Genomic DNA, 13024 nt, shown 5'->3' with positions numbered 1-13024 from the left:
TTTGTAATGTGTGAGTGGAAGCATGAGGGTGTACCTGGTGTTTTAAAGTATGTTTGAGCTCAGTGATATGTGTGGTGTGAATTAGGTATGTGTGTGTGAGTATATTGTGCAGGTGTGGGTGGCTGTTTTCTGTGGTGTTTGGGTGTTGTATGTGTTCAGAGGTGATGGGACCATGTGTGATGGGATGTTGCTGTGTGTGCATCTGCATACATGGGGGTGTGTGCACTCATGCTCCCTTCACCTGTGTGCCCTTTTTCACCCACACCCGACTCACACCTGCATGCTAATTTTGTAATATGTGGCAATATCCATTTATGCTTTATATGTGCATTATTTTTCATCTTTTATCTTGCATTATTTGAATTTAAATTTGTTGTTTATATATTTTGTATTTGTAATTTTGTAATATTTTGATGTTTTTTAATGTAAAAATTGCTCAATTTGGCCTTAGGGCCACGATGCTTTTTTAATAAAATGATATCTACTGAAGAAAATAAACAAATTCAAAGTATAGACCTCTGGCAAGGCAACCGTTACTTAAACGAAATAAACGGAATACCCTCACTTACGATCATTGGGTATACCGATCATCCGTAGGTCTATACTTTGAATTTGTTTCTATAGCTCACCTGTAATGGGTTTGAGCACTCTAAATTCCACTTGTAAAGTACACTTGTTAGAAGAATATAAATACATAGGTATTGCTATCTACTGATGATAGCAACATGTATATGGGTATTGTTATCTGCTGAAGATAGCAACTTATATAAGGTACTGGTACTGCTATCTACTGAAGATAACAAATTGTACAAAGTATTGGTATCTACTGAAGAAAGCAACTTGCTATCTGCTGATGATAGCAACTTTCATAAGGTGCTATATACTGCTACTGAAGATAGACATTTGTATAGGTATTGATATCTGCTGATGATAGCAACTTGCATAAGGTATTGCTATCTACTGAAGATAGCAACTTATATAAGGTACTGCTATCTACTGAAGATAGCAAATTGTACAAAGTATTGCTATCTACTGAAGAACGCAACATGCATATAGGTATTGCTATCTGCTGAAGATAGCAATTTATATAAGGTAATGTTATCTACTGATGATAGCAACTTGCATAACGTTTTTTCCCTAAAGATGCATCATGTTATATAGCATTTGCTTTCTATCAGAGGTAGCCTAAATCAAATGACAGCAGGACAAAACCTCTTGCACAACAGTTTTACTATAAACAAATTGATCATATAATCCCAAGTGTTAGATGATATTCAAAGTAATTACAATTTTATTATAAATCTTCAACATACTTCTCAATGCAACTTACCTTTGGCAATGAGATTGGGGACTCAAGGTTAACAGATTTACTCTTACTTGTATTCACTTAGACCAAAGTGACACATGTCTCTTAACTACTAAACATCTTTAATGATTGAACACACTAGCAAATCATTTAATCCTGTCATACATTCCATTTATGCGATACTTATTAGACATAACTCGGATAATTTCTAGGCCATCTGACTTGTGGTAAACCATTTGGTGCTATAAATATCTCATAGACTTAAAGGCTTGTCTTTTGTATTGATATATACTTGATTATGCTATTCCAGTTTGAATCTATACACCCCCTGTCAGGCCCTGTGGAAGACATGACCTTAAACCTCCCACACAGGGGGTATATATTACAAATGCAGTCACCTATTCAGGTAACCCCATTTCAAATTCACACTCCTTGTGTGGGAGATTAAGGTCATATCTTTCATAGGGTGTATGGATTTCAACTGGAATAGCCCATTGATAAGGTCATTGTGGTCTCATCTCTCTAGTATCTGTAGTGAAATGATATGTGATTAATTAAGACTGATCACAGAATTCCTTGGCATTAACATTTTAATTGAGATGTCCTTGTAACAATGTTTCCTTGTTAGTTCCGGCCATTGGCATGATTGGCCATTCTCAGTAGAGGTGTTGCCTTGAGATTTTATAGTCGGAAACTAGATTGTCATTCAGCCTTATTAGGCATTTGAAGCGTTTACTAGAAATGCACGACTGATTTCATTAATTTTGTTAAAATTTAACTTGTTCAGTTGCTTTATTATAGTTGTAATGATTAATCCATAGTGCATATCACATGTTCCAAGGACCGATTCAAGCGGGGTACAACTGGCCTAGTCCACCTCTGATCACGACGACGTCTGCATCAATGCAAAACCTACATCCTTGACTCAGAATGGTTGCTATTGACAATTGAAGTTAGAGCTGCAAGCAGTGTAGCAGTGGTTTCCAGGGTTGCCCCACTTTCTTTATAACACTATTCCAATTTCAACAGATAACTGTAATTGTAGTTGTCCCAGATCTTGGCTGCCAATATTTCAATCTTATATAGCCTTGCTGGTTCCATGCACTTCTTATATTTTACTTGGCTGAGTCGTTTCGTATTCATTATAGTTTTTACCTTAACACTGGCTGTAGAAGTTGCAATTTTCAGCTATCACACTTTACCTTTTTCATTATTTGCCCTCACTACTCGCCCTACTTACGTCACATATTTGTTTCGTTTTTCCTAATTGATCATGTTCCATGCGTCGCTTTCATCCCACTTCAAGGTGGTATTATCTTGTTTGAATATTTATTCTATTTATCAGGATTTTATTTAATAACCAAGAAGTAGTCGTAGCTGAAAATAAACTCAGTATATGTTTGTTTTCTTTTGCTTTCTATGTAACTTTAAAACAACACACATTTCAAGCACCATTCCAACCAATTTTACATCCCATCTGTTACTTAGTAGGGAATACAAGTCAGAAGTTACAAAAACCCATGCAGTGAGTTACCGAGGTACGACCTGTGCATTACTGAGTTTGTGTTTCAATTTAGACAACATTACTGTTGATTCATAGCTCAAGTGTGTCCCAGGCACCGCACACACGCGCAGCTGTATTTATTTTTTACGTTGGTTGTGTATTAATCTGGTTACACAGATTCTAGAATCCACACGGATATGTTTTTGTTTAGATTTGACCCACTTGGTGTTATCGGGAAATAACACAAGAGAATCTACCAAGTTTACACCAAAGTTATGATCATCTGGGAACCAAGGGAGAACTGTGCCAGTGCAGTGATTGGTCACCCCAAGTTAAATAAGACATAAATAAATAAAAAAAATAAAATAAGGCTACCCCATCTCCTTTTAAAACTTGACAATTTCTGTTGAAAATATTCATTAGCTGCAATAAGTGTTATGCTTTAGGCACCTTGCTGTGCATCATAGTGGAATAAGTTATATCCTCGTATTTCAAAGGGTGCAAATGGCATATATTTTAAAGGGACCAGTAACCTAATAATGCTGACGTTGTTGCTGTTAGGAAGACCAAAGAAAATATCACTATACACTTGTGTATCATACGTACTTCCTTGTCGCAACAAGTGATTCCACCAAGGTGTGTTCTTGGCAAGCTTCTCAATGCAAACTTGGTGTATTAGCCAAATATCTTAGATATATGGGAGCCAATTTGGTGTACTATTATTTTGGTATAGAATCAGTATTTTGATGTTGCAGTATTGTCCTTAATCACCAGTTCATTTATGAAATAAGATCTAAAGATTTCCCAAACCTCAAGATATTATCCACCGTGTGAACACCGCCGAGAGTTTGTATCTAGTAATACGCTTGGCAAAATTTCTGTGGACAGGTAAAAAGCTTTGCGCAATGTTGTGATAAGGAGCAACGTATTGTTTTGGCCAGGATTTGCCCAGAGGCCCAGCTTGTCTGTTTTAATGTTAAGTGATATGGGACACACTTGTGAATATTATTTTTGCTCAGTTTACAATAGTGGGAGTAATATGCTTGGGGATTAACAATATTCTGGCGTTTCCTAAATCAATATGCGTTTTGTATCATGTAAAAGTGAAACCTGTTGAATAACAAACATTTTTTTAATCTTGTCTCCTTTTAACATTCATTTTGTAACTTGGTGATGCAGTGTCACCAACTATGGTAATTAAAAAGAGGCACAATTTTTAAAGGTCAACTTCTGTTTTTCTTTTAAATTTATAAGTAGAGACCCGTCCGTCTCATAATAAATAGCTGGGTTTGTCTTTGAGTATGACACGCTTGCTCTATCACTTTGTGGGTTACACTTAGTAGAATGGGTTACACTTAGTAGAATGTAATAAGGATATAACTGAATAATAATAATAATAATAATAATAATAATAATAATAATAATAATAATAATAATAATAATAATATAAAGCAGAAGACCATCAGTATTCAAGCATTAATTTGTTATTTTATGGTTTAAATCTAAGAAGATACACAGTAAATGGTTGTTAGATGAATGAACAAACTATGCAAGTAAGGTTCTTTCCATTTAATCTGTACCATCATACTTGAATTGTTTTAATTGTATACAGACGGCTAAGTACAAGAAGGTCCTCTGTGCAATAGCTGCCATATAGACATTTGACAATTTCTGCATTCTATATTGTATACATGTAAAAATATGACACCTGGCAGCTATTGCAGACGGGGCCTTTTTGCACTAAACCCTTGACTTATTCAAGTCGAAAGAAAGATTTTGATGATACATGAAGAGTTAATTATTTGTATGCTTTTGAAAATGAGTTGAATTACAGGTTTTGACATTGATGTAATAAACTTGTCGCCCAGTGTTCATTTACCTGAAAATGTGTTATGAAATTAATTTTGTTTAGAGTTTTAAATGTAATATCTATGGGAGATAAGTTGTGAATCACTTGGCTTGTTCTGCTGTATTGACAGTGACATTTACTTGGTTATAGCATTTTGATGGTGCAGATTGTGATGTGTTTGCGTGAGAGAGAGAGAGAGAGAGAGAGAGGCAAAGGGAGCGAGAGAGGATGGTAGAGAGGGAGGGAAGGTAGGAGAAAGTTGGATAAAGCTCAAGATCAAACATGGGTAAATACAAAATAATAACAGGATTAATATAACATGATTAAAAATCAATTAACTCTAATAACTTGATAGAGAATTATACATATAGTCTGGAGGTCCCAGGATAAAATCCAGGATGGTCTGTAGGAGTTTTTAATTTAATTTAATTTTACTAGCCCTATACCATTTTCACCCTGATGTGGCAGTAGTGATGTAAGTGAATATTTCACTGGGTGCAGGTTCAAATCGCTATAGTGTTCGCTCATAGCACTGGCACACGCTTGCGTTTCATATTAACTGTTTTAAGGTTTTACAATCTAAATGATGTCTAGTTGTTATGTGTTTTATTTATAAGAATCACCCACAATTCCATCTCATAATCCAAACAAAAGTGTTATGACAACTTTGCAGATTTGGTTCAGGACATCTATGAAGACTACTACATGATATAGAAGTTACGAGATACTTGAGGATCTAGACTGTCTGTTGAACAAATCTTACGTTATAAGAAATGTGATATTCACCATAGGTCAAGATATTCTGTTCAGTTTCATAGTCTAAAAGCAGATTAATTCAAAGTTGTTATGTCACACGATCTTAGCCAATCAGACCAAAGTCGACAGGCACGGTGGCTCAGTGGTTACGGCCTTGGACTCATAATCCGAGAGCTTGCTCGACGTGCGTGGGTTCGATTCCCCGTCCCACTACCGTGTTGCGCTCTTGGGCAAGGCGCTTTGCCTTGCTTGCCTCACCCCACCCAGGTGCAATGGGAAGCTGTTAGGAGTAGTCACAGTCTTTATACTGATGGATCCTGCGCCACTTGTAGGCTGCAAACGTAGTTCCGACATATTCTAATGACGGCGGAATAATCGTAAAGCGCTTTGAGGCTGTTTAGGGCATAAAGCGCTATCTAAATATCTACATTTTTATTTTTTTTATAATCAAATTGAAATATAGAAATAAGGAGCAAACAACAATAAAAACATAACAAAATAGACATAAAAGGTTAATGATTTTTGTAACCAAATATGCCAGGGATTTGGGGATTTCAACATCAGGAAGCTTAGGTATTGAGTAAGTTAGAAATAGTAATAACTCAATTTTCATAATTTCTGACTTTGGTGTGAGTGAATCAGATCATGTTACAGATGTTGTTAGTGTGTGTTTCAATTTTCAAGGTGATTATAAATTGTCAATTGACACGATTTTTTGGTTTATTTTTTGTGTTTATTGAATTACAGGAAGCTGAAATTGTAGATTTGGAGGAGGCAAATGAGAAAATCCAGTCTGATTTGAAGCTTGCATTTAAGCGGATAGCAGATCTACAGGGAGCATTGGAGGATAACATTGGCTCCGATGATAGTGACTTAGGAAGGTAGGTGTACAGAGTTGCCAAAACTTTCAGCCCAATTTGCAGATCAAATCTCCTAAAAAATCACCAAATTTTTCTGGAGAGGATATTAGTGAAAATTGTGAAGCCAATGTTGAAAAGTCATCCAATTTATTTCTTAATTATTAGATATGGAATGGAAAAATGATTGAAAGTTGCAGGGAAAGTCTTCAAAAGTCGCATAATTGGGCTGTGTAATTGCCCCAAAAAAGATGCAATAGGATTTCTGGGTTAATCTTCATTTATTGTTTCATATTGGGAGCATGTATTAATGTGACAATCCGATTACTCAAAGATAATGATTGATAATAGGCCCATGGTCTCAAATTCACCTTGGGGCAATAGCTTACTCCATTTTACTTATGAGCAGTTAATATATATTTGTGTACCATTTATTTGTATAAGTAGGGCTAATATAGGTTATGTATACATTGCTCATGTAAATAGATAGCTCATTGCCACGCTATCAGTGGTAGAAAGTTTCAATTATACAGGGTTCAAAAGAAATAACTCCCCCCTAAAATTACAAAACATTTCTTTGCATAACTTGACATACATTTTGTTGATTTGAAATATTCAAAAAGCTGTGAATAGAGGAATCGTTTTGCAACCCTCCCAAAGTTGTTTCATTTGCAAAAACAATATGTTTGGTCAAAAATAATCACATTTTCCAGAAATGATGCTTTCAGAAAAAGTTGCACTTTACGACATTATGTGCAAAACGTTCTCGATATTAATGTTAAGGTTGATTTAATTCTTGGTTTTTTCCTTCACCTTTCTGTCTCTGATCCTTCAGGCACCCATGCAACCATAATTCAGTGCAAAACAAAGATTTGTTGAACTTAATTTTGACGTAAATGAGATTTTCTTTGAAGTTTTTAAACAGCAGTTGTTTCAAAAATGGTAAAATCACTAGGAAAGAGAAATGAGCTCTCCGCGCATACATTTGACCAAAAGGGTGAACATTTACCTGTATTGGGTCGGTTGAAGCATCTTGCATTTTGATTTAAAATGATGACCTTCTTGGATAAATGTGTAACACTCAAGATGTGGCCACAAGAGATTGGCTGCATGCAGTTAATTGGCTGCATGCTGACTTAAAACCTCCAGTCTCTGTTGGCTATTTCTCCTTTTCATGTACGCCTTTATTCAAGAGAGCCGTTGCTATAGCTCTTTGCAACTGTTTCAGTCTACTTTGCAAATAAATTTTTCATCTCTTCTAGCCAACGAAAGAAATAAGCATCACACTACAAACATTATTTCTACTCCTATAGTGAGTTTACCAATTTTGAAACACCGACTGAATATCCCATTCATGTCAAAATTCATGTCAATGAATCATTGTTTTATACTGAAAGATGATTGCATGGGTGACTGAGTAATTGGATACATAAAATTTAAGAAAATAAACTAACAATTAAATCATTCAAAACATTGATCACGTTGATATCGAGAACGTTTTTGTACATTACATGTATAGGATGTTGAAAATTGCAACTTTTTCTGAAAGCATCATTTTTGGAAAATGTGATAATTTTTGACCAACAAAAATGATTTTCAAAAAAGAAGAAAATTGGGAGGATAGCAAAAAGATTCCTCTATTCACAGGTTTTTAAATTTTTCAAATCAACCAAATGTATGTCAAGTTATGCATAGAACTGTTTTGTAATTTTAGGGGGGGGGGGGGGTTATTTCTTTTGAACCCTTTATTACTGTCTCCAGTTGCTATCTTCAGTAGACAGCTCACAAGAAACAACATATATAGTAGGAAGATCATAATAGGCACCTGCAGTGATAGCTCATATTTTCAGCTTATAACAAATACAATGAGCTATTCCAGTTAAAATCAACACCCCTATGGAGGACATGACCTTAATCTCCCACACAGGGGGGGTATTGATTTCAAATGGAATCACCGATAAGGGCAACTCCATATAAATGCTCACTCCCTGTGTGTGAGGTTAAAGTCATGTCTTCCTTTGGATTTAAATTGCTGTAGCACAATCTCAGCGGTAAGCTCAGTGACAAATCATATTTACATCAGTATCTTCAGCAGATAGATAGTCCATAACAAAATTGTTCATTACTATGCTGGCTTCAGTAGGTGTCTCAAAATTAAACATTTGCCATTTTCAGTAGATAGTGTAGTGCATTTTGGTATGTAATGGACTATCTTCAGTAGTGAATTTCATTGTGTACTTTCAAAGTATATTTTATATGTACTTGTACTTTTTTGTTATCTAAGTGGATAGTAGATAGCTGGTGACAGACCGTGTATACTCTGCTACCTTATTGCTATCATCAGTAGACCTGAAACTTGTAGCATCATCTCTTGCAGGCAGGAATTAGTTCCAGTTAGTCCATGACAGGTGGTGATATGATACATTATGAAACTGGTTTGTTAACTAAACAAGTTCACCTGTTGTGGTCGGACAGGGAAATCCACCGTCACCTGCTTTCGTTAATCACACTTGATAGATTATGCATGAGATGACAAGATCGGTTAAGCCTTTGATGTGTTGTGCTTCTCAACTTTCATAAGACCCAGGGATTGACTTGAGTAATGTCTTGTGACCATAAAAGTGAATGAATATAGTTAGTCTTGGAGGAGAGGCGGGGGGATGGAGAGAGGAGGAGAAGCAATACTGAGATTGTTATTTAGTTAGGTCAGTTGAGTCAGAGATTTGGTTGCATTTTTGTGGAAGGGACGAAGGGTGGTATATGGTCAGTGATGGTTAGTGATCCAGAATAAACACTTTTGTGAAGGAGATGCTTGTGTTGGTAACCAAGTAGGAAAAGATGTATATTGTTACAAAGCCTTGTTGCCAATGAATTCTATTTGAGGAAACGAAATACATGTGCTTAAGTCCTGGTGCAGTGAAAATTACAAAAACATTCTTTGCATGGCTTAAGGGGTGTCCAAAGTGACTCTGATTGTAAAAACAATCTTAACAAATTTGAAAGAGAACCAAATTTACTACTCTTTCTGCAACGTTTTGGTAGCCTTAAAGCAATTTCTCTAAGAAATACAGCAAATTTTATACCCTTTTCTGGACTTTTAGTGATTAAGTTAAATTATTTCTACAAGCCCCACTTTTTATGTATATATAAAGCGGCAGGAAACCTGACCAAATCCAAGACTCCCACCCCTATTCCATATTAATACATCATTGTCATAATTATGTCGCATTTGTGAAATTAAGGCCAACAAGACAATTATCAAGTGTGATTTGGTCTCCGTGAAATATAACAACAGCTCATCTCAAGAACTACTAATCCTTCCCCTCATATTATGTGGGTTGGATTTTACTATGAAATTTGATTTAAATATAGTCTTGCTTAAATGATAAATCGTCCTAGATACAAAACTGTGTCATGGAGTCAAAGAACAGCCAGCCAGCATTTACTATTATAACCCAGCAGCACTCACAATATAATATCAAAACCAAACAGCCCATCAGTGTATCCAGTATCCCCAGGACTTGACATACGCTGTAAAGAAAAGACAATAACTTGTATATTATCATCTTGTAATATGATTTGATGTTGTCCATTATCAAATCAAATCAATATTCTGTGTTATTCTATGAATACAAAATTGCCTAACTGCAGGCAAGAGCTATTTCCTTGTTTGCATTTTATGTCCATTTTGTAAGTTTAAGTTCCTCTGATGTGTCACCTGAGGGGATGTGCTGTGTTAAACAAACAAAACAGTGAAAGTGGAATGCAATGCAACATGATTTGCCTGGAGACTCGCGGTGGATAAAGCAATCAGTGTCTGATACATGAATAGGGCGGAATAAAGGGTCTTCAGAAATATGTTGCGACAATAGAATGTGTGTTTAATGTTGAAGTGTTTGAAAAATGTTTTGCTTTGATTTTGATTAGTTTTTTAAACTTAAATAAGGCCGACAATTGTGACAATAGAGGGTGTATGTATATTACATATTTCTTTTTAAATATTGATTTTGTAGACAGGATCAATATTCAAAGTATCACAAAGTATTGTTTCTTTGGTTTGGTATTGCATGGCTTAATAACCATATGACTAAGTAATTGCAACTCATCATAAAAACATTGCATACATGATTCATTTTTTGAAACCATTCTTTATTTCTTTTTCAGTCTAAAGGGAATTTTAAATTCAAATTCTCTTATCCAATATGAAGAAGAGTGTGTACTGTGATGTTTTGGTTGTGACAAAAGCTATGTTTTCTGTGATTAGTGTAGTACAGGGCTTTATTCATTTTTGTGAAATTTTTGCTGCATAGGCAGTGGTATTAAACCAATGCTTTTGTCACAAAGGCAACATATAAAGGTCCTGGGCAGTCAGTTAGTTTACCTTTAAGGTGTGTAGTTTGCTATTTGAACAAAAGCAAGAAGATCCTTTTCTTCAGGCATATGGGATTGTATGTAGCTGTTTCTATTGGACAGGGTTTGTGAAAGTGGAACTATTAGTTTAAAAGGGTCTGTTGAATTAGACTATGCAAAGCGTTAATACTCTATAGGCCTACATATCTACAAATGCTATCATCTCAAAAGCAGACTGCAAGTGTTTTTCATCATTTTTTTTTCATTTTCAAAAGGAATTTGATACATTATAAGTTCAACTGGACAAATATTGTAGTCTAAACCAAGATGTACACGTATAGCAGGCTGGCTGGCAGGATAATAGCTTTGTGTCTCAATTGCTGCAATCTAGGAATTGATGACACTTGAAAAAAACTCTTCAAAATTTGAAACCTAGTGGTAATTTCCCATTAGGTACAAAGTAAAACACTGCCATATTTCATGGTGCATTAGTAGCCTTTGCACAGGTCACTGAGATACAAAGTCTCAAGTACTCATATCTATTACTATAAGTAATATTTTCTATGAATTTATCAATTTTTTGCTGGCATCTTAAGTTGCAATATCTTAAAATCTGAAATGGGTTTTTCAACATTTACTTGCCACAAGTTGTTTAGTTATGTCTTTAAAATGAACTGCTTAAATAAATTAAAATATTGAACACAGCATTTCAGTTTTGTGAAAAATAGTATGAAATCTAACATTTTTATTTTATAGTTTATTTCTTTGTGTAAAGCATTGCATGACACTGCTGCTGGTTTGAAAATGAGAACCCAGTTAATCTTGTTTTCAGCAATTGGGCAACTAAAAGGAAAAGTATATACCAGAAGATAGGATTTAAATTCCTTTTCAGAGATTAGTAAGAAAAGTATCTTTTGAACAAAACCAAAACTGTAACTCACTGTTAAGGGTTTCACTTACCATGGTCGATAGACAGCATCAAAATGTTAGTTGTCGATCCATACTTCCGGTTGGACATATCCCGACTGTAGAGGGTATATTTTCAGTCATTAGGGATCATACACATGACTAAAGTAGTGGGCCCCTTTTCTCAGTTCATGATGTTGGGTCTTCGTTTTTTGATCCAAATGGATTCTTTACAGTAGAGATATGTCCAATCGCATGTAATGATGTAAGGATCAACAACTATCATTCTGATGATGCCTATTGACCATGATAGGTGAAACCGTCAATAGTGAGTTACAGTTTTGGCTTCGTTCAAAAGAAATTTTTCTTACTGTGTATGAACAAATGTGATGAGTCTATTTAGTGATTTTCAGAGATTGTTTTTGTGTTACTATTGTGTGTTGTACAAGTTATTGAGGAAGATTTTGATAGAGTGACATTGCCTCCTTACAGATGATAGTGTTTTCATGGCCTAAAACAAGTAGAAATCATAGCTAAACCAATTTATTTTTGTATCACTGCTTTTTGTGCAGTTCACTCGAATTAATAGTGAAGTAAGTTTCCTTTTAACAACGTGATAAGAGCTGGTTGGAATTTTAAAGACCAGAGGTCCCAAGTTCAAAGCCCTGTCAAATTTTCTTCAATATGAAAGATCTTGCCCTCGTAATTGCACAATCTTTATACATATTACTTGCCTATTTTTCACATTTTCTTATTTGCAACCTTGCCATTTCTCTCAATTTCAATTACAAATTTGTAAAATTATCTACTTCATAAGCAAATGATATCTGTGCAATCCATTAGAAGTGCATGTACTATGGGGTCAGGTAAAATTTTCATTTTAAGGGTTGGGTTTTATCAAAAGTGCTTCTTGGAAATCTGCCAAATTGATCAGGAAATCAGATGCTCAACAGCCTAGCTGATTAAACGTTGTATGTTCATGAACGGTTCCATAAACCCGCTTTATTTATGTTTAGGAAAAATAAACGCTTGGAATTTAAGTAGCTCCTTCCTTCATCCTATCGTTCCGAAATTTGCCTCCCCTTTAGCCATTTGTAGTAAAAATCCAAGGGGAATGGGAAGTCTTTTTTACTTATCACTAATATCAGGGACTCCCACAATGACAGTCTCGATGGTTAAGGGAGTCTCTTTTGTCCTTCATACACCACAAAAGAGATTTGTTTGAGGAAATTTAGTAATAGCTAATGGTTGTTGGCCCAATTTTGTAAATGCACAAATCTGCCTTCAAAGGAAACAAGAATTTGTTTAAAAGCTCTTGTATGTGCTTGAAAAGAATGTAAAGACACTCTTGTACTGTCACTCTTCTTTGTCTCATCTTTACTGTTATCTTTGTCTCTTGACAATTTTGGTTGATTTTTTGCATGGTACATCAAGCTTGCCTGCATGGTTAAAGCCATTTGGTATCACTCTAACCATGGTTAGCACAGGCTTCTGAG

At 35.3% G+C, this 13024-nt stretch overlaps 1 protein-coding gene across 1 annotated transcript in view; it reads left to right on the top strand.

Annotated features, from left to right (window-relative positions):
* LOC140164458 (unconventional myosin-XVIIIa-like) overlaps positions 1 to 13024 on the top strand; it is a gene marked incomplete at its 5' end in the record, with an annotated part of 195480 nt that overhangs the window by 141316 nt on the left and 41140 nt on the right. The window contains 1 exon segment of the mRNA XM_072187743.1: positions 6163 to 6296. Within this exon segment, the coding sequence (XP_072043844.1) occupies positions 6163 to 6296 (134 nt within the window).

Source organism: Amphiura filiformis, chromosome 1 (assembly GCF_039555335.1).
Source record: "Amphiura filiformis chromosome 1, Afil_fr2py, whole genome shotgun sequence".
Lineage (NCBI taxonomy): Eukaryota > Metazoa > Echinodermata > Ophiuroidea > Amphilepidida > Amphiuridae > Amphiura > Amphiura filiformis.
This window is presented reverse-complemented; position numbering and strand designations above follow the sequence as displayed.